Below are 21,380 nucleotides of genomic sequence, written 5' to 3'. Positions count from 1 at the left end.
AAGAAAAACAAGAAATTGTGTTAAGTAAACCCAAACTTAAATAAAAAGAACATAAAAATGAACTCACAAAACTGCTGCCCTATGGTACTAAGATACTACTGGAATCTAAAGAAGATTCAGGCTGTCAACCGAGGTTCAATGATTTCACACCTACAGGCTATTTAATCTCAAAGGCTGACTTTTAAACAAACTGTACAGTGAATCATAGTGGGACCTTTGCTGGTTAGAATTCTGATCCAAAGGGAACACTGTATTGAACTTAGCACTCCTGTGGGTTGGGAAAGAAAAAGGCTGAGGGCTGAAGTAATCCCCCTCACAGTGCTATTACAATAAACAATACTGCATATTCAAACACAGTTATTATTGCACAGGAGTGTTTTCAGTGTGTTTAGCTCCGGTCCTGTCAGGGGTATCAGAGTTTAGGGCAGACAGTCAGTGTGTCTTGTCTGTACCCTTCTTACATCTCTGTGGCACTGTCTCCACCTCTGCACTCTGGGATGTTGCTTATTTTCTCCACAAGTGTCTGAATTAAATGACACAGGTTAGCAAAAATGTACTCTGCCAGAATGATGAATAAACTTTAAATAAGTTCCACATAGATGTGTCGGTCAAAACAAGTGATATCATACGTCCTAAAAAAGTGTTTGACTTTAATCATCCAGCAATATCGTAGTTATTGAACTTGAGAACAACAACAAAAAAAGTATCAGTCTGACACTTACCGTAATGCATATAGCAATTTCCCTTTGTGGGGTCCAGCTGAATTGCCTTCAGAAAGTATCGTTCTGCTTCAAGCTTATGTCCCTTTTAAGTGAAAAAAATTAGGATTGATTTAGGATGGATTTTAAAAGCATTCCTATTCCTATTTTTTAAAAAAAAGATGTGTCAAAGTATAATGATTTAAGAGGTTCAATTTCCCTTTCCGCAAGCTTTTCCCATGGCACAAATCAAGGTATTAAAAACAAAAAAACACTTTGATGGTGTAGCTAGAAGTTTAGCAATTTTAGTTTTGGTCATTATATTCATTAGACAAAACTTACAAAAGCATTGGTAAGAAATTGAGAAAAAGTGTTAAAAAAAATAAAAGTGATTTGCTCAACAGCACCTTGTCTTTGCAGCCATGTATAATAGCAGACAAAAAATGCATTACTAGCTTCTTTGTTCATATCTTATTAGATCATTTCCTACATTTAATAGCTTCTAAAATATATGCCACCAAGGCTTTAACCAAAAAAATCACATACTCTGAAGCCTTGCTAATGAACTCAGGCCCTGTTCACTTTTAAAAAGTGCCATTATTACCTATTACCAATGTTTAACTACAACAATTTGGCTGTAAACATTGTATTGTTAATAATTTTAGTAGTTTACCAGTGATGGACATGACTATTTTACACTGTAAGAGTAAATGTTTAACATTGCTCCAGGGCCTTGTCTTTAATGGTTTGTGTCTGCATTGCATTATTTTTATATGATTTTATGTTTTGGGCTGCCATATGGTAGCTAGGTCTCGTTGTAAACTGGCTAAATTGTGTTTTCCTACCGTAAAATGTATTGAAACTGGAGCAGTCTGGCCATTTAAAATGTATTTTCCACAAGCTTAGATAAAATGTGGTCTCAGAATCTAAACTGCACTGAGCTCTATTTATAGGCTTTTAAGGTGAAAGAGTAGCAGGTCTATACTGATTCAATTAATGTTAACAAAAGACAGGCACTCATTTCAGTATGCACAGTAAGTTGGAAGGGACCGGTTTTGGGTATTTTTCTTTTTCTATAGTTTAGATATGGTAATAATTAATTCATTTTTTTTTTAAAAGAGAGAAACTGTAAAAGACTACAGCATCCTTAATGGTCCTATTTCACCAACATAATATTTCCCCTTCCTCTTTCAGGAGTTTAAATGTTAATGCCCTACTCTGATTCCCTGTACCAGTACAATAAATTCAAATATTATGCATACCTATACCAGTTGGTTCACATATTGAGAATATAACAAACTAACATTAGGACTGAAAGCATTTGCCTTGTGAATATATGAACTGTAGTACAACATGTGAGAAGTTTGTGCAGTTATTACAAACAAAGGAACATGTTTGCAAGATTAATTTGAATCAATTTGGTTTAGTTCTGTAAGAATCAATTAGGTTTAGTTCTGTAAGAATCAATTTGGTTTAGTTCTCCATTATTAGTGTCATCTTACTTTCTCCTTCAAAGTTTCTACTTTGAACCTGATGAAAGAGAAAAGGCTGGAACTGTTGTAAGTTTTCTCCCAAATCAATGCCTGAGTGTACGTTGGCTAACCTGGCAACACAGAAATCAGAATCCCTACTCATCTTCCACCCTCAGGGTGTAACTACAGTGCTCACCTGATTGGGAGATATCTCCCCCCTCCTAAATAACCAGAGCCCAGATCTGGAAACTGGACACATTCTCATCACAAGGCTCTCCTCCCCCTGCTGGGATCTGAACTACCAGCACCGGAGAGCATAAGAATCAGGGTTATACTACATTTGTGATTTTTGATCAAATGTAGCAGAAGTCAGCTGTGAACATGTCTCCTTTTATTTGACCTTTTTTTTCATTATTGTGGTCTTTTTTGGAACAGCTGGCAAAATACAAAAAATCACTACCGCTACCCAGACACCCTTGACATATTCTTCACATGCTAATGGAAAATTCTCAACCGTTTTGCTTAAATTAACCCGCTGAGGTGCAATAATTAGTATGAGAAGCCTAAAAAACTTCTAGTACTTGAGGCCAAGGAGTCCAGCTGCTAGTTTTCACTACTGAGTTCTCAAATGCTATCAATTTAAATTCTAATAATGACATCCAATATAATATAAAATAAATAAATAACAATATAAGAATAGGTATAGAAATTGCTAGGGAGCTAATTTATGTTTTCCCTTTAATTCACCCATTGTGCTTAAACTGGAATCCAGATTTAATAAATATAAAACATCACCGCATTATCGCAGAGCATTGGCGATATGTTTTTCATTGACTAATCAACAGAGAGGAACAAAACCTTTGAGAGAGATGTCTCTCTCTTATTTCAGGCAACAACATCTGTCTATTAATAAGAAGTATCCTAACTAAACAAAGGCATACAATTAATAATTTACTCACTCAGCAATCACAGTCAGCCCATCATCAAAGCAGCTCAGTTCAAAGGAAAAAAAAAACCTACCACAACATTTCTTGCATTAGTCAATTTGTCTTTCTCTTGATTAATTCAAATAGAATTGTCAAAATTGACTGTGTAAGCTGCTACTCTGACACAAACTCCCTATTCATTATTTAACTGTACAGTGCACAATCCCCAGGTCTAGGACTGTACAGATGCTTAAGATATAGAAATGATCACAGCTTGCAATTTACCACTGCTGTTTGTAGACTTGATTGGTCAAGTGAGGTGCTAAGAAAAGGCCTGTGTGGTCATAACTTTCATACAGCCCAATCAGTACCATATCACAAATCACTTGATCCTTTTCAATTTAAAAGAACACACACCTGGGGTTTTACAGCTGCCACTTCAATATCCAAAACCCAATTACCCAACTCTGGGTTTTCAAAAAAAAAAAAAATGTTGAATTGACCCAATACAGTGTAATGTATGTGGTACAGTATCTTCCAGGTGCTATGGAATATTCATGCCCATCTTAGAATAAAGAATCATTATTCCCAACCTCCATCAGTTTAGAGAGCTTTCCTGAAAATTCTTTCTAAAATCAAAACAAACATCTAATATTCCATGCTCAGGTATAATTCTCAGCTTAGAATATTGGACATATTATTATTATTATTATTATTATTATTATTATTATTATTATTATTATTATTATTATTATTATTATTTGAGTGTCTCTGGAGTATGTGAATGTAATAAACTAAAATCATAAATGCACTGAGTGCTGAACAATCAAACCTAGACATGCCTCAGTGGACAGGGCACATTTAGGGACTATAAGGACTGCAGCTACATATCTGCTTTCTCCATGTATTTTACAGACAGCATTTTAAACTTTGTATTCTCTACCGTAACTGTGAAAGCAAACATAACTCAAGTACATGTAAATACTTAGAACACTGCAACAACAAAAGACACAGACAAATTAAACTTGCTATTTACAGTCTTATTGAAAGTGTTCAAATGTCTTCACTTAATAGGTCTGTGATGAGTCAAAGGGGTTTCGGTCTGCAATTCAGCCTCCCAACAGTAGAAGGCATCAAACCAACTTGGGACTTCCCTTACCAAGGTCTTGTGACCATGACAAAAGTCATCTTTTTGAGGGGCGGCACCTTGGTGAGGGGCGGAAGTATGAGTATGTAAATTCCAGCCACTGCAGTCAAGTGAAGTTAAGGATACCTGTCAGTCTGGGATTGGTGATCCACTGACTACTGGGGTGGGGTTTGCATACTAAAGGGAACGTGCTACTGTGTTCGGGGTTGGTCCTGAGGAATAGAGGCAGGGAAAAAAAGGCTGGAGGGAAGTACGTGCGGGGTTGGACTGTGTTATTTACTTTTAATTACAGACGGAGGCCTTACTAACTTTGCTCTTTTCTGTTTTTATTCCTTTTTGTTTCATTTTGGATTTGAGCAGATCACGAAGAGGATTAAGAGGCTTCCGCTCCTTTATTTTTGATTACTCCAGCACTCCCTCCCTCACATCCTTCTTTATTTTATTTTTTTTTCTTTTCCGTGTAATATTAAATAAAATTTTTATTTTTTTTACATGTAAATTGCTGTCTGGAAAATCCATTTTTACTCACACGCCTCACACGTGATGTCATTGTGGGAGATGGATCCAGCTACAGTCTTGGCGATGTTTAGGGAGCAGGAGGAGAAGCAAGAGGAGAGGGAAGCACGGCGCCAGGAACAGCTCGCCCTGTTCTTTGGTCAGCTGGTAGAGAAAATCTTGACACCAGCGGCGGAAACAGCGGTTGCCCGGATGTTTTCTTCACAACCAAAGTTACAGAAGATGACTCCGGAAGATGATCCTGAGGCGTTCTTGGTCACCTTTGAGAGAGTGGCAGAAGCAGCAGGGTTGCCCAAGGAACACTGGGCCATGAAATTCGCACCCTGTTTGACAGGAGAAGCGCAAGCAGCGTACAGAGCATTAATGGCCTCGGAGGCCGCGGATTATACAAAAGTAAAAGAAGCCATTCTCTCACGCCTCGGGATCACGGAAGAAACATACCGGCGCCGTTTCCGGGAATACCAGCTGTCCAAGGGGGTGCGGCCCCGGGTTGCGGGACAGTATCTCCTGGATCAGTGCACCCGCTGGCTGCAACCGGAAGAACACACACCCCAAGAACTGGTGCAGAAGATCGCTATAGAGCAGTTCACATCCATACTACCGCCAGGAAATCGGGAGCGGGTTAAAAGGAATCAACCTACCACTCTCGAGAAGGCCATCATCCTGGCGGAGGCATATGAGGATGTGAATGAAGGCGCCGCCTCTGACCCCACTCCTGCGCCTAAACTAACCAGGACCAACCCATCAGTGAAGCCCAGAGGAGGTAACCAGACCTTCAGACCATGGAGGTCGAGGTTAGCCCCATCTTGGGCGAAAGAAAACCCCCCTAACCTGTCGGTCACTGACTCACAGGACAAGCAAACTCAGTTGGTTCCTTCTACCCCAGTTTGTTACCGATACAATGAGCCCGGACATATAGCCAGGGACTGTCCGATGATGGAGGTAGACCTGGCAAGAAGATCCTGGTCGGCAGTAACAGGTAAGAACACTGGGGAATGTCGGGAGGGCCCTTATCAATTAAGAGTACAGGTCGGGGATAAGAGTACTAATGCATTTGCGGACTCTGGGTATGCACAAACATTGATTCGACAAGCTCTTTTGGAGGGGGTAACCTGGCAGCCACAGGGTAAAGTGGCTATCTCATGTATCCATGGAGAAACTCGGGTTTATCCCACCACTAAAGTTAGACTTACTGTTGATGGTTACTCAGCTTACGTTAAAGTGGCTGTAGCGCAATGTTTACCATACCCTGTTCTCCTGGGAAGAGACTGGCCGTTTTTTGATCTTATTTTAGGTCGGGAAATGGTCTTAGTTTCTACCAGGGGACAATCTAAGCAACGGGAGAAAACAATTGGCGAGATTTTCCCGTTACAATCCGACCTGTTTAACCCTAAAATCCGCCCGAGAAAAACAAAGAGGGAACTCTGAGACGACAAGGGGAGGGGTCTGACTCAAAGGTAAACCAATCTTGTAAACGGCAGGGTAAAGGAGTAGGTGTTCAGTGTGAACGGGGCTGCGAGGTTACTGATGTGGAAGGTCACATAATAAAAGATACTCCTCTCAGCGTACCTAATCATTGGGACCGAGATATTGACCTGGGCTATGAACAACAAAATGATCCCACGTTACAGTATGCTTGGAAACAGGTTAGATATGTTGAGGGGAAGGATATGCAGGAAGGACACCCAGTGGTATTTCCGCATTTTTCTGTATCTGGGCACTTATTATATAAAATAACCTGGGCTCCTGGGACAGGACAGCTCATAAAACAGTTATTGGTTCCTGGGCCTTTTCAGTCGGAAGTCATGAGATTGGAGCATGACATTCCATTTGCAGGTCATTTAGGAACTGAAAAGACTCAGGAACGAATTCTGGCCCGGTTTTTTTGGCCAGGGGTTTATGGTCTTGTGCGGAAGTATGTATCTGAGTGTCCGGAATGTCAATTAGCTGCCCCTAAGTTAGTTCGCCCCGCACCTCTGGTCTCACTGCCAATTATTGGAGTACCGTTTGAGAGGATTGGTGTAGATTTAGTAGGCCCTCTGGAGGGAGCAGAGTCAGGATATCGGTATATTTTAGTAGTAGTGGACTACACAACATGATATCCAGAAGCTGTTCCCTTACGCTCTATGAGTGCAGAAGTAGTAGCAAATGAATTGGTTAAAATATTTTCTAGGGTGGGAATCCCGAAAGAAATTCTCACTGATCAGGGCACTAATTTTATGTCTGGCTGTATTCAGCAATTATACAAATTACTGAAAATCCGTTCAATTCGAACCTCAGTTTTTCATCCTCAAACGGATGGGCTTGTTGAACGATTTAATCAGACTTTAAAAAGTATGTTGCGCCGCTTTGTAGATCAGGAGAAACGTAATTGGGCTAAACTGCTTCCCTACTTGCTCTTTGCAGTTCGTGAGGTACCACAATCCTCAAAGGGGTTCTCTCCGTTTGAGCTCTTGTACGGTCGGCAGCCGTGGGGTATCTTGGATCTCATAAGAGAAGGCTGGGAAGAACAGTCAAAAGACTCTAAAAATATAGTGAAATATGTATTACAGCTACGCGATCGCTTAGAATTAGTCGGTCGATTGGCACATGACAATCTCAAAGTGGCACAGCAGAAGCAGCAGCAAAGCTACAATAAAAATGCAAGAATTAGGAACTTTCGACCTGGAGACAAAGTGTTGTTGTTGTTGCCCTCATCGGAATCTAAGTTGTTTGCTAAATGGCAGGGTCCCTTTGAGATCATTCGAGCAATTGGAAAAGTTAATTATGAGATCCGACAGCCTGGGCGTCGGAAGGAAAATCAAATTTATCATGTTAATCTCCTCAAACCGTGGAAAGAACGGGAGGTCCATTTTATATCTCCCGAACAGGAGGGAGAGGACTATGGACCCTCAATTGAGCCAGTATCAGCAGCTGGGGTTCCGATGGGGGAACAATTAACTCCTGATCAACGCAAAGAGGTAAGCAATTTAATCAAAATGTTTGGTGATGTGTTTTCTAACGTGCCCGGAAGAACGCATTTGATTGAACACGCGGTTATCACTCCGCCAGGTCTGAGAGTTAGACAGAGACCGTATCGCATTCCAGAAAGTCGGAGAGATTCTGTCCGGAGGGAGGTGGAGTGTATGTTGAAACTTGGGATAATTGAACCTTCCCGAAGTGAGTGGTGTAGCCCAATTGTACCAATAGACAAACCAGATGGGTCACTACGGTTATGTATAGACTTTAGGAGGGTGAATGCTATCTCTAAGTTTGATGCATATCCCATGCCTCGAGTAGATGAACTCTTAGACAGGCTGGGGCAAGCTCGGTTTATTTCAACTCTGGATCTGACGAAAGGATATTGGCAAATTCCATTAACAAAAGCCTCTCGTGAGAAAACGGCATTCTCAACCCCAGATGGTCTTTTTCAATTTTGTACTATGCCGTTCGGACTTCATGGAGCTCCCGCAACTTTCCAGAGACTGATGGACAGGGTATTACAACCTCATCGAGAGTATGCAGCTGCATATATCGATGATGTAGTCATATACAGTTCTTCCTGGAAAGAACATTTGAGTAGATTAAAAGCCGTCCTACAGTCTCTGAGGAAGGCGGGGCTCACAGCGAACATGGCAAAGTGCGCTATTGGAAAAGAAGAAACAAAATATTTAGGTTTCATAATGAGTAAGGGTAGAGTGAAACCGTTGGTTTCAAAAGTCCAGGCTTTGTTGGATTCACCGGTACCTACCACGAAAACCCAGGTGAGATCACTGTTAGGGTTGGCTGGTTATTACCGCCGCTTTATTCCACACTTTTCCACTATAGCCGCCCCTCTCACTGATCTCACTAAAAAGAACGCTCCAAATAAAATTAAGTGGAGTGCAGAGTGTCAGACGGCCTTTGAATCTATTAAAACTAACTTGAGTCAGGCCCCAGCATTAGTAAGCCCGGATTTCAGCCGAGAGTTCATCCTTCAGGCCGACGCATCGCAGACTGGTCTGGGGGCGGTTCTGTCCCAGGAAAAAAATGGTATAGAACACCCGATACTATATATTAGTCGGAAGTTACTGCCGAGAGAACAAAGGTACTCTGTGGTAGAGAAAGAATGCCTGGCAGTAAAATGGGCGGTGGAGTCCTTAAAATACTATCTTCTGGGACGACCCTTTGTACTCATCACAGATCACGCCCCTTTAAAGTGGTTAGACACAATGAAGGATTCAAACGCTAGGATTGCGTGGTGGTACCTGGCGCTCCAACCCTTTGCCTTTCAAATAAGGCATCGTGCAGGTAAGTTACATCAAAACGCTGATTTTTTTTCCCGGGAGGGAGGGGAAAAGGAGGGGTTAGAGGTTTCCGAGTGTTCCTTCGGCTCCACTCTGAGGGGTGGGATATGTGATGAGTCAAAGGGGTTTCGGTCTGTGATTCAGCCTCCCGACAGTAGAAGGCATCAAACCAATTCGGGACTTCCCTTACCAAGGTCTTGTGACCATGACAAAAGTCATCTTTTTGAGGGGCGGCACCTTGGTGAGGGGCGGAAGTATGAGTATGTAAATTCCAGTCACTGCAGTCAAGTGAAGTTAAGGATACCTGTCAGTCTGGGATTGGTGATCCACTGACTACTGGGGCGGGGTTTGCATACTAAAGTAAACATGCTACTGTGTTCGGGGTTGGTTCTGAGGAATAGAGGCGGGGAAAAAAAGGCTGGAGGGAAGTACATGCAGGGTTGGACTGTGTTATTTACTTTTAATTACAGACGGAGGCCTTACTAACTTTGCTCTTTTCTGTTTTTATTCCTTTTTGTTTCATTTTGGATTTGAGCAGATCACGAAGAGGATTAAGAGGCTTCCGCTCCTTTATTTTTGATTACTCCAGCACTCCCTCCCTCACATCCTTCTTTATTGTTTTTTTTTTCTTTTCCGTGTAATATTAAATAAAATTAATTAAATAAAATATTTTAAACAACTGTACAGCTTTTTAAAGGGGTAGGAGAGACTTACTGTGAGTGCCAGCAGCTTTCCGTATGTGAGGTGAGCTGGGATGTGGTCAGGCTTGGCTCGCAGTGACTCCAGGTAACAGTGTTCAGCTTCTGCCAGTTTGTTCAGCCTCATGTAGGCCTCTCCTGCGGTAAAGTGAAGGACAAATCAGAGGTCAGGGAAGCACACATATTTTGCTGTTTTTGCTGACATGTTCAGTGACAGAAAAAGGAATTCCCCCAAAAGCCTGTTGCAGGTTACTTTGAAATACGATACCTGCTAGCAAACAAGAATTATGTAAAAGCGTGATGAGAGTTTAACAGGGATCTAACTCTTGTGTTCTGAAGAGCTGTTTAAACCACAAGTCTCAACGGTACTGTATCTGGATGCTATTTGTGTTAGCTCACACATTACTCAGACATAAGCATAGACTACTCTCTACCTCTTTCCTTCTCTTCATACACCATTAGAAATGCGTTCTATGATGCACTGTAGTAAAAGCAAAGCAAAGCATGCCGAAAGTATGGTAAGTATTAGACGAGTTTTCTAGAAGTATGGTAAGTCAGAGGATAATCAAGGCAGGCCATAGATTAAACAGTTGCTGCATTTTCTGATTTTATGGGAGGCAGATCTCGGCGGGGATTTGTAGAATGTCAAAGGAAAATTGAATGAACAGGCAACGGGTAGCTTAGCTTTGCTGCTTTGTTGCCGAGACATTACAAAATAATAGCCAATGGTGTGATCCCCTGCTGGGCAGAGAGAGCCAATTAAGCTTTGTAAAAGTGGGAGAAGAATGCATGTACCATAAAGGTTCAGCAGATGAAAATACAATATGAATACTGACTGAATAAGACATGCAAGGATAGGCATACTGACTTTTTTAGATATAAATATAGAAGTACATTGAAATAGTTCTAGATGGCAAAAAAACAAACAAACATACATCAATTAATTAGGAAACTTAAAAACATAATTAGTATTTTCCATATGTCTAAAACATTAGCAAAGAGCTGCAAACATCTAATTCTGTAAAAGTTGCGTTGACTTTCGCGAAATGGCGTTAGAAAAAGAGTCTGGCCACCCTAAGTGTACATCTTGTCTGCTTTAGAAATTAATAAATTATAAATATAAGCCCAGAGTGGGACATGTCACTTAAAGCTTCCAGTTTCCTTTACAAAAACAATATGCAGGTGGACACATTAGATAAGGCATCTGAGGGAAGCAGCGGTCCTTGGAGTGATGGATTTCAGTCCTGTGCTGTCACTGACCTCAGCAGCATGCACATCATCACTAATATACTGATACCATGTTAAATATCTTTAAAACAGCATCTGATACCTTTCCCTCCTTAATGTTCTCCCCCACCTGAAAAAACACATTCTCATTTCCAGCATCAAGATATGTTATTCCAAGAATGGGGATGAAAACCTTTTATTACAGAGTTAGGTGTCAACTTGAACTTGAGGGAAAGTGCACTTTTTATTCTCAAATATAGTATCTTCATGGTTGTGATAGGTCAGGGACTTAGCTTATAGAGGGCATCTACCGCAGGATAATGACAACTTGAAATTTAATTGGCTGAATGCTTGAGGATTTCATTAATTTTTTTCTCCATTAATCTATTCCCATTGGTTCTCAAGACTATCAACTTGAAGCTGCAATGGAGCATGGAGATGACCAGGTGGCATTAAAGTATTATAGCTGAATTATTAAATATAAAGTAATGATACAGTTAAGAAATGTAGTTTAAATGCGTGGTGAATAACAGTCAATAGAACTGTAGGAAAACAAGATTAAAACAAGTGTCTTTCTCACAACCACGTGACACAAAGCCTTACAGCTGGAGTGAGTGCTATAATTTGATATATTGAATAATATCAGAGGAAAAGCAGATTAACTGCAGGAACTCAATATGGGGGTGGAGATGTTTAAAATTCATAGTTGGGCTGATAAACAGTCGTGCTCCAGAGGTGTGAAGTAGATACGAGCACCATTTAATTATTAAAACTCACCACATGTACTTGATTTATGAGGGCTCACAAAAACAAACATTTATAACATGTACATAGAAACATAACACTGCTCCTCTAGAAAGTAAAATGTTTTGCTCTGTGATTGTTAAATATGATGTGCCTTCAAATGTTTTTCAGCAGTGCTGGTAGCTGGAACACATTTCTCTTCACTAGAAAGTGAGAAAATGTACTTCAGACTGGGAGATTCTCAGCTGTCTGTACTACATGCTATGATTTCTTTAAAATGACACATTATTATTATTTGTTTATTTAGCAGACACCTTTATCCAAGGCAAATTACAGAGACTAGGGTGTGTGAACTGTGCATAAGCTGCAGAGTCACTTACAACAATATATCACCCAAAAGATAGAGCACAAGGAGGTGAAGTGACTTGCTCAGGGTCTCACAATAAGTCAGTGGCTGAGCTTGGATTTGAAACAGAGACCTCCTGGTTACAGGGCTGTTTCTTTAACCCTGGACCACACAGCTTTCACATAAAACAGGTGGCTTCTAAATAATACTTACCCATCATATTATATAGGCTCTGGCCTGCAAACTGTCTTGGCATCTTCTGTATTGCTTTTTTATATGCTGACAGGGCCTCCTAATGAAAAAACAAAGGCGCCAATAAGTTATACTAAACAGAAGCAACACTTGAATTGCTATGTTGTGGGGATCAATGTTCAATACAACATAAAATAAAAAGGGTGATTATATGAATCTGGGTCAGGTTTATTATGGAGAATGGGGAAATCCTAATATTGGTGAATAGAAGAATCATGAACAGTGAGGGATAACACTAGCTACAGTCAGACACACTGCCACCAAGCTCCACGAGAGCTGCCCCTCACGTCTTCAAACTCTTGAATGCCTTTTCCATGCCTGTGATAAACTGAGTTGTATACACTGAATAAAGCTATTTATGTTTTGCCCCTACTATAATACACTGAAAAAGGCGACAAATACATTTCTGTACATACTGTATCCGAATCTTGTAGGATGATAGTGTATAATTACAACATACAAGTATCTGTAAACCATTTCTTTTAATTACATTATCAATAAACATTGTGCTGTGTGACAATATTGAGTGTTACATCACATCCCTTCTACTGTAAGTCCATGTTCTTTTGAATATAAGTTATTACCAGGACTATGTAGTTCTGTCTTTATTTCCCTTTGGGTTAATCAGTTTCATGGTTCAGCCCATCAAACCCAGGCACGTGACACTTGAGCATGAAGACAAGCCTAAGCCCTCCAAAGTCCTGTGAGGAGACCCATCGAGATGTGGCTCACCTCTATCTGCCCTCTCTCATAGAAGAGCTTCCCCAGGTTGTAGAGGCAGCTGGTTACGGAGCTCTGGTGTGCGTGAGGGTCCTTCAGGTTTTCATCTGGGATTTCAGCACATGTCAGAAACGTTCGCTTGGCTTCGTCTAGCCTTCCCTGGTTCATCAGGATGATTCCTGTATTCAAGTATGCAGCTGTGCGCAACAAAATGCCACAGGAACTAATTAAACACTTGGGGCTGCAATGTATCACAAAGCCTTTCATAGTTAATGGCCCACCTCTGCTGATCAATTTATAGCTACATCTGCATGGTGCCCATGCATACAATATTTAATTTGCAAAAATACATGCAAGTCGATGAAAAAGTACTGCGTATAATTGCTCTGTTAGTGTGCTACAGCTAGCCCCTTTGTTACCTTGTTAACTTCAGCAATGTTCTGCTTTTATAGCATTTTTTGTTCCTGTTTTGTACAGTCTTTTTGAGGCAAAGCTTGTACTAGCCAAAACAAACTGGTGAAACGTACACTGTGATGGATCTCTTCTGTGCTTTGAAGGATGATTCTGACACAAGCAAAGGATTTGTGCAGGTCATTGTAAAATACACTCCCACTGTGACTTTTATATGCTAATGCTTTTTGCTCTGCTGTGTATTTAATTTTTTAATTTAATCTTTTTTTTTTTAATTTAAATAACAATGCAACATACAAAGCACTAAAATGAGCAACGAAGCGAAACAATATAATACAATTTCATCTCATTGATAAGAGGAACAAATTAAAGACAGAAATAGAGAATGATTTAGAGAGGGACCTTAGTCAATGATAAATGAAATTAAGTGGATCAGTAATCTACAGGGCTTAACTGAAAATAATTCCAAAAGCTGTGCCACTCATTAACTGGGTAATGTGACATTGTTCCTTTTAATTTCCAATCTGTAACAGTTGGTTGGCTACACCATTAGAATAAAAGGGGCATTACTTACAAGCTAATGTAGGCCTGCTACCAATTGCCAGCTTATAGTAGTGCAGTGCCTCAGAGAACTTGTTGTTTTCTTGTAGCAGCAAACCTCTGAAAAACAGGACGACAAAGGTTCAGCTGCAAACACAATCACAGGGACGATTAAAGACTAAAGCTGGAGGCACAATCTGCTCTTACAGAAAGAGGTGATGATCACATACATATACATAGTTTGCTAGATAAAAACAGAATAAAAATGTGTTCTGATTCCTGAGGCTAAATGAAATTACAGAAGAATGAATGTCTTTCATCAGACAATAGAGAATGCTACCAGTGTATTAGAATGCAGAAAAGTTACAGCCTGGGCCCCAGGAGGTCCTTAGTATTCAGTCCACATTCAAATTCCTGCATGTTTATTAAAATGAAGGTGTTGTGAAGTGAATGAAGGATATTCATGGGTAACATGAATGCAATGCACACAGTCTGCAATATATGCATTTTTTAAAATAAAAGAACAGAAACACCCATAATATGCAGCACAGTCTTGTTCGTAAAAGAACCTTCCCTCACTTGATTGGTACCCGGGAAATTCTAATAACAAGCTGCATATCCTAGTGGCAAGTCAGTTTCTCTTATGAAGGGCAAGGCAGCTAAGTATATTTCACAAGGAACAATCTCAAAACAACTTTGAAGAACTTTACTGCATATTTTCACCAATCAGATAATTTGCACAGTTTCATTTCACAATGAATCTGTGTCTTCATGGCTGCCCATAGTGGTTCTATTTCCTATTGCAGATGCTTCATTAATTTTGTACTGTCTGACTCAGACACAGATACACAGGATATTCCAGTACACTCTGCGTTCCGGATCACAGGATTTACATACAAAGTGCACTCTTTAAAAATATGCAAAGGTCAAAGAGAAAAAACATTGGGAAAATTCAGATTGCAACAAAATAAATAACATATATCACTTAGGATAAACAGGAAAGCATTATCGTTCTACGTGAGTAATGCTTTAACAAACAATTTGTGATACAGCCAAAACAATTTTTTTTTAAAACCTTACCTCATTGTTTATATGTATCCTCTTAGAACCATAATGTGCACTATGCTATATTTAACATATTATCCTAAGCAATAGACAGGAACACAAGGCCTCAATAGGTTGAGGATGCTTATAAAAGAGTAACCATGCAGTGGATATGAAGAATACATCAATAAAAGTGAAGAAAAATAATTGTGAGAGGAAACTGAACTGAGAGGAGCTGAATTGATTTTAAAGAGCACAGGTTGCACATCCTGACTAATGTATCATGACAAGCAGCTGACGAGACAGCTATTCCCATTAGACAGGTATCTAGGGTGGCATGGAAAACATGGTTAGTAATTAGCCCTCAGCTAATTCCCAGTCAGTATAACAGTGCTTAAAGAAGGTTGTGAACTCAGTGCTAGTGAATCAGTCTATATCAGTCTCCTGAATGAACACAATATGGGACAATTATTATATAATCCCATAACCCAAAACTACATGGGCTGTTTACTTTGCCATTTTGGGTTCATTTAAGTGTAACTAGTGCTGCATTTTAAGGGCGACTGCTGTCCACCCCAGAGTTTAGGGAACACGATTAATGAAAACATTGTCTCGCGGGAAAGGCCTGGTGGGGTGGGGGTAGGGTGGACAAACAATGTCATTATTGCAGAGCATCAATAGCGTCATTCAATTCACCATGCTCTAAATGAACAGAGATGAGTCATGCATACTTACAGATTATAAAGCATGTCAGCCATGTTGCTGCGGTAGTACAAGGCATTTCTATAGGCCTGTTCAGCCTCTGCCATCTTGCCCTGGCTCTTGAGGACATTCCCAAGGTTACCCCATGCTGACAGGGAGACAGAAACATTATTCAATAGGGACCTGGAACACAAACCCAGAAGACATGATATTTCTCAGCCGGAGTTCACAAGACTTCCAAGGCAGCTATATTATTGGAAATAGCAGCAGTGAACAGTCATTAAAGGCCAACCCCTGCTATAGAAAAGAGCTCCATTCAACCTCTCAGCCTGCCTGAGAAGGACACAGGGCTTCCTTTCTCTTAAAAACTATGGTTGAGCTGCTTTTTGTAGCTGACGATAGCACAGTCAGAGATAAAGGGGTAGGACGTCAGTATTCTACTTAGTATGTTAGTATGTTACCATATAATACATTGTTAATGTTATTACTGATGCTATATTTATATTTATTTATATTTATTCCACTTACATAATCAAACAAGGGCTTAGCATGTCTGTTATTGCACTGGTCATTTTTAGACAAATTTATATACTGTTATAAAATCGTAAATACCAATAAACACAGTAATATTTTGTCCTATTACTCCAGCTCTGCCCCTCAAACTTATTCAAGTGTAATAGGAGAAAATAAAGGGAATTATGGGTCACTGCTATAAAAGTCACACTTTAATTCTAGTTTGTTGCTTTTCAGTTAAGGTGACTGTTTTATCCAACCACAGAATCAAGTCAACTGGTAGTATTAACATATTCAGAAAATCTTTTCCAATCAAATATCCGTTCTATATTTGACTTCTTTACATGCTCACGGTTTGCTGGATACAGTATGTCTACTGTGAGAACAACCAATGTGAACAGAGTAATTGTTTCCTTGTTTCCTTCAGAAAACTACCTTAGAATTTATTAGGAAAATAGCATGAATCATTACTGCTGCAGGCTCTTTTGTATTAAACTCTTCTTGAGTTGCTGGTTCAGAAGATGACAACTTGGCAAGAAGGTCACTGTCTAACATAATATTACAAACTTCTATTACAAACCTCCACACCAAAATTGAGTGGGTCAAAACCCACCTGTGTGTGCCTATTAAATCCTGTGAAGATTTTGCAATAGAGTATTGAGTAGTTTGACTTCATTATAGTAATTCATTAGAGTTTAAATATGATTTACATTAGCATTACTGCTTACTATAATAGCTTTACTATAGGGGACAAACTGTACAGAAAAATTTTACACAACCATAAAATACATTTTAAATTTTTTATCATCACTCCAGAGGATCATACTTTTAAGGCTCATTGTACCACACGTTTCTCCAGGAGATGTTTTCAATACAGTTGGGTAATCTGGACAATTCAATCAGCTGGCCCTTCTGAATGGCTGGTTTCAGAAATAAGGACCATTTCGAGTAGAGATATTGGTTATATACAACTTATACATTCTCTCTGGCCAGCAAAGCAAAGCAAATACACTGTCACTTTCATTTGAAGAGTTCCTGAATTGAGCTCTTTTTTATGTATGTTTCACTATTGAAAATAATGTATTTTGTGAGGGCAAGAAGTGTGGTTAAATGAAGCCTGGTGTATTTATTTGTATTTATTAGGCTCACTGTTTTCAGTGCACTATTTTTTTAAATATTTGTAGCTGTTCTATTTCTCTATATTTAAACAACATGTCAAAGAAAATTACAAGGTTGTTTTATTTTTGGAGGAAAAAAAAGCAGGGAGGAGGTATGAAATTTGCTGTATTCAATTATTTTGCCTTTGCCAAGTATTAAATGAAAAGTAGAGAACATTTTCAAATTAATCTCCTGTTTATATATTGATTAGTTTGCCAAGATGCTTATTATAACAGTGATGTAATCAATGCATTTGTAATAACCTGTTATTAAACTGTTTCCCTCTTATGGGCATTGTTGGCAACCCAGCATTACACTTTTGAGCATACAAAACAGCCAACAAAAACTGATTCAAAATTTTACATAAATGTTACCATATGATATTTCTATGGAAATCTTTTTGTAGTATACATTTCAAAGGATATGTGTATGTGTACATTATCTTGTATTCAGTATAATTTATGGCTAGAAACAACTACTGAGCTACAAAAAAAATTAATAAAAAAATGCATAAGAAATATGTTGATTTTAAATAAGTGATCCGGATCTTATCACATTCCCAGTGTAGTAGTAGCTGTAGTATTTGAATTGTGTGGTGCTCTTTCAAGACGTTGTTCAAACACAGCATATACATTATTCATGTAGAGCATACTGAGATATTACCATTTTCACACCATGGGACAAAGGGGTGGTTTTAATCACAATTTTAGTTTTTTATGTTCTATTTTAACTTATTTTATGCAGGAATCAACCCACAATTACTGCTTCTTACACAGTCTCCCACACCCTGCCAATAGGACTTCTGAAGGCTTTGCAGTGCTGCCAGGAGAAACAGCTGCTACTTCTCTTTGTTGTAACACTTGCTGAAAAGGAAACTAGTTTAAAACAAGACTTCCTTACACAGTCCCAGATTCTCCAGTGACAAGGTTTTTTTTCTAACCTTTATCTCGGCCAGAACTCTGTACGTGACAAGCTTATAATGAGGGTATGATATAATTCCAGCATCTTCCTCTAAATGTCTTTCTAACCTTCTCTAACGCCATTCAACACAGTCTTTCAGTAGAAAGTTTGAAACAGCTGCTTATTTACTTCTGTTTATTTAAAAGTTCATAGGCAGCCCAGATTCAACCTGAGCCTGGTGGCATCTGTACTGAATGCTTTAGGAAAGCGCTGTTGTTTTAAATTTAGATTTACAGATCTGTTGTAAAAAATGAAGTCAATGTTTATTTTAGGCTGCAACCTGCTCTTTGGACCAGGCTGAGCAAGTTTACCTTACATTGTTCACACGCCCCATTTAACTGTTAAAGGATTCTTCATACTGTAGCACCTACATTGTTCATCTTATTTTATTTCTTAACTGCTTTATATCCTATCACGTGTGTTCTAAAAAATTATTTGACTACATGGGAAATTGCATGTTAAAAAGTGCATGACAACTGAATGCTATCTTGTAAACTTACATTGGTAATGATAATACCTGCATTCATGCTTTTGGTATGATGGTTTGGATGTATTACAGTATACACATTGTCTTACAACTACTGGTAACAAGGGCTCCCAAGTGACGCATCCAGTAACAACACTTTGCTCAGAGTGCAGGATGCACCATATAGCTTAGAGATCACCAGTTCAAATCCAAGCTATGCCACTGCTGACCATGGATGGGAGTTCCCAGGGGGCAGCACACAATTGGCAAAGCGTTGCCCAGGCAGGGTAGGGGTTAGGTTGGCTGGGGAGCTGTTGGCTCACCAGTGACTCCTGTGGCTGTCCAGGCACCTGCAGTACAGAACTGTGTGGTCCTCTGACATTAAGTTTTGGATATGGCACAGGGTTCAAGGGTTGCAGAGGTTAGATAATACATTCTTGAGGTCTCAATTGCATTTAATTCTGGGTTAGAGCTACATCACAAAAGGTGTTCAGGATGAGCACCTGGGAGCTATGAATCCGGTCTATACATATCAGGCTGTGTATAACTAAAGCAGCTAGTAGTAAAAAGTATCAGTTTCTAGATGTCCACAGAATAAGATCAGTTTACATAACAGAAGAGAGGCTCCAATTTTCCCACAACTAACTAAAATGTGTAACAGCTGTTGCCAAATATGACAAAAAGAATGACCTTCTAGAAGCTGTGCCAAAGTTAGCTGTAGAATTCAAGTAAGGAAAGTGAATGCAAGATCCTCTTAACTATGAACGGAATGCTATTGTCCAGAGAAACAAACCCCAAAGTTTAGCAAATGAAATGTAAAAATAAAGACATTTTCCTTCAGTATGATAGTTGGTAAATAGTGTTTTGTTTTGTTTTTATAACAGGAATGGATGAAGAAAGTAAGTTACTGGCTTGTACATTAATAGTTAAATAATGGGCCGATACCAACAATGCATCTGTGCAATCCAAATCAATGGCTGAGATTTTTGCTTGATAGTACAACATTCCTGATTCCCCTAACTCAGGTTTGCTTCTAATTTTACACCCAGGTGTGTACCATTTGGCAGAAATGTTGTCACCACGGAATGAGGGAGGTGAGTATGCATTTACCTTTTGCCGGGTTCACATTTATCCCTGACTTGTATAACGTCTCCTCGTCCTGCCAGTCTTGGTTCCTCAACACTGTCTTTACCCCGTACAAAAGGACCAAAGTGGCGGTGCAATACAACAGAAGGCTCTTCAAGAACCTTCTCCTGAATTTGATGTAAAGGGCCCTCATGCCCACAGTCACCAGCAAGCAGAAGCCCATGCTTGGTATGTAGAGAACACGCTCTGCTATTACAAAACCCACATAAAAAAATAAATTAGTGGCAGGGAGAAAGGGCACCATCAGTAGCCCCAAAGAGAAGACCACCACGTTTTCTGTAGTGGGCAGTGACGTCCTTGAAATAACTTGATTCTTTATACCATTCTCAGTACTTTTTACAGGATGATACCCCGAGTTTGGGAGCCCCATATTTGTGTGACAACTGTGCCCGTTTGTGCCTGTATGTTTCCCGTTCGTGCCTGTATGTAACCCATTCATTACATGTGCTTTCCCATTGGTCTCTTTGACCCCTGAGGGACACCTGAGGCTGACCCAAGACAGGAGCAGCAATCCAACATAAAAGGCCACAGTGTGAAGGTTCCTCCAATCGCCAATGTTCCTGAGTAGCGGCACGGCATCCATGGACCAATCAAAGCTCAGGGTGTCCGGGCACAGCAGCAGCCACATGTTGACGGAAGGCAGGTAGAAGAACGTCAGTGTCTTCGTCAAGAGGCTATGTGAATCAGCTGCTGGGTTATCCGAGTTGGAGAAGCTGGGTGGCTTGTTGCCCATCCAGTACAAGCGGGCAACCAATAAGCTGGCACCCCAGGTGGCCAGGGAGCTCACACTGAGAAGCAGGGAAGTATTCTTTTTCTGTTATGAAACAAACAAAAAAGAAAATTACTTTCAGATGAAGATTTCACTAGATTAAGATCAAACACAGTTAGTGAGAAAGTTGCATTTACTGTATGACAGCCAAACTAATTGCAGGATGGGATAAATATGTTTGGAATTGTTTGCCCACAGCAACATTTTGGTCAATTGACTTAATGAATCCCTCTGCATAGTGCTAGTGGACCCATCTCCAGCAAATAACTTATTAAAAAAAAAAAATCCATCCTCACTTCACCCTTGCATTTTAGTCGGATCAACCCTGGAAAAAGAACCCACAGCCTTCTAATTCAAATGCTGTGGTAACAACCACTGAATCTTGTATCTGTTTTCAAAAGGTAGAACAAAGATTAGAAAAAAAGCACTAATGAAAAATGAAGAAATATAATTGCTGTCGTCACCATTAACTCTTCTGCTTTCTCTACAGATATGTATTCATAACAGCAGAGCTTCATGCTCCCTTTCATTTACCATTCCGACCATTATGGGTCCAATCAAAGGAAGCTGCTAGACAAGAGGGGAAAACATGAGGTAGAAAATATTTATGCCACATCCTATTTATATTTAGTGAATTTACTGCAGATATTGATCCAGCAT

The 21,380-nt window shown here is 39.7% G+C and overlaps 1 protein-coding gene across 1 annotated transcript in view; it reads right to left on the bottom strand.

Annotated features, from left to right (window-relative positions):
* The window catches only part of LOC121320025 (protein O-mannosyl-transferase TMTC2-like), a 118,677-nt gene that overhangs the window by 23,700 nt on the left and 73,597 nt on the right, over positions 1-21,380 (bottom strand). Inside the window, exons 3-9 of the mRNA XM_041258137.1 lie at positions 19,916-20,765; positions 15,742-15,856; positions 13,997-14,082; positions 13,024-13,208; positions 12,253-12,331; positions 9,739-9,860; positions 723-804 (exon numbers count right to left, since the gene is read on the bottom strand). Of these exons, the coding sequence (XP_041114071.1) occupies positions 723-804; positions 9,739-9,860; positions 12,253-12,331; positions 13,024-13,208; positions 13,997-14,082; positions 15,742-15,856; positions 19,916-20,765 (1,519 nt within the window). The remainder of the gene's footprint in view (positions 1-722; positions 805-9,738; positions 9,861-12,252; positions 12,332-13,023; positions 13,209-13,996; positions 14,083-15,741; positions 15,857-19,915; positions 20,766-21,380) is intronic.

This window comes from Polyodon spathula, chromosome 8 (assembly GCF_017654505.1).
Source record: "Polyodon spathula isolate WHYD16114869_AA chromosome 8, ASM1765450v1, whole genome shotgun sequence".
Lineage (NCBI taxonomy): Eukaryota > Metazoa > Chordata > Actinopteri > Acipenseriformes > Polyodontidae > Polyodon > Polyodon spathula.
Note: the sequence above shows the minus strand (reverse complement) of the source record. Positions and strands in the feature narration are given on the sequence as shown.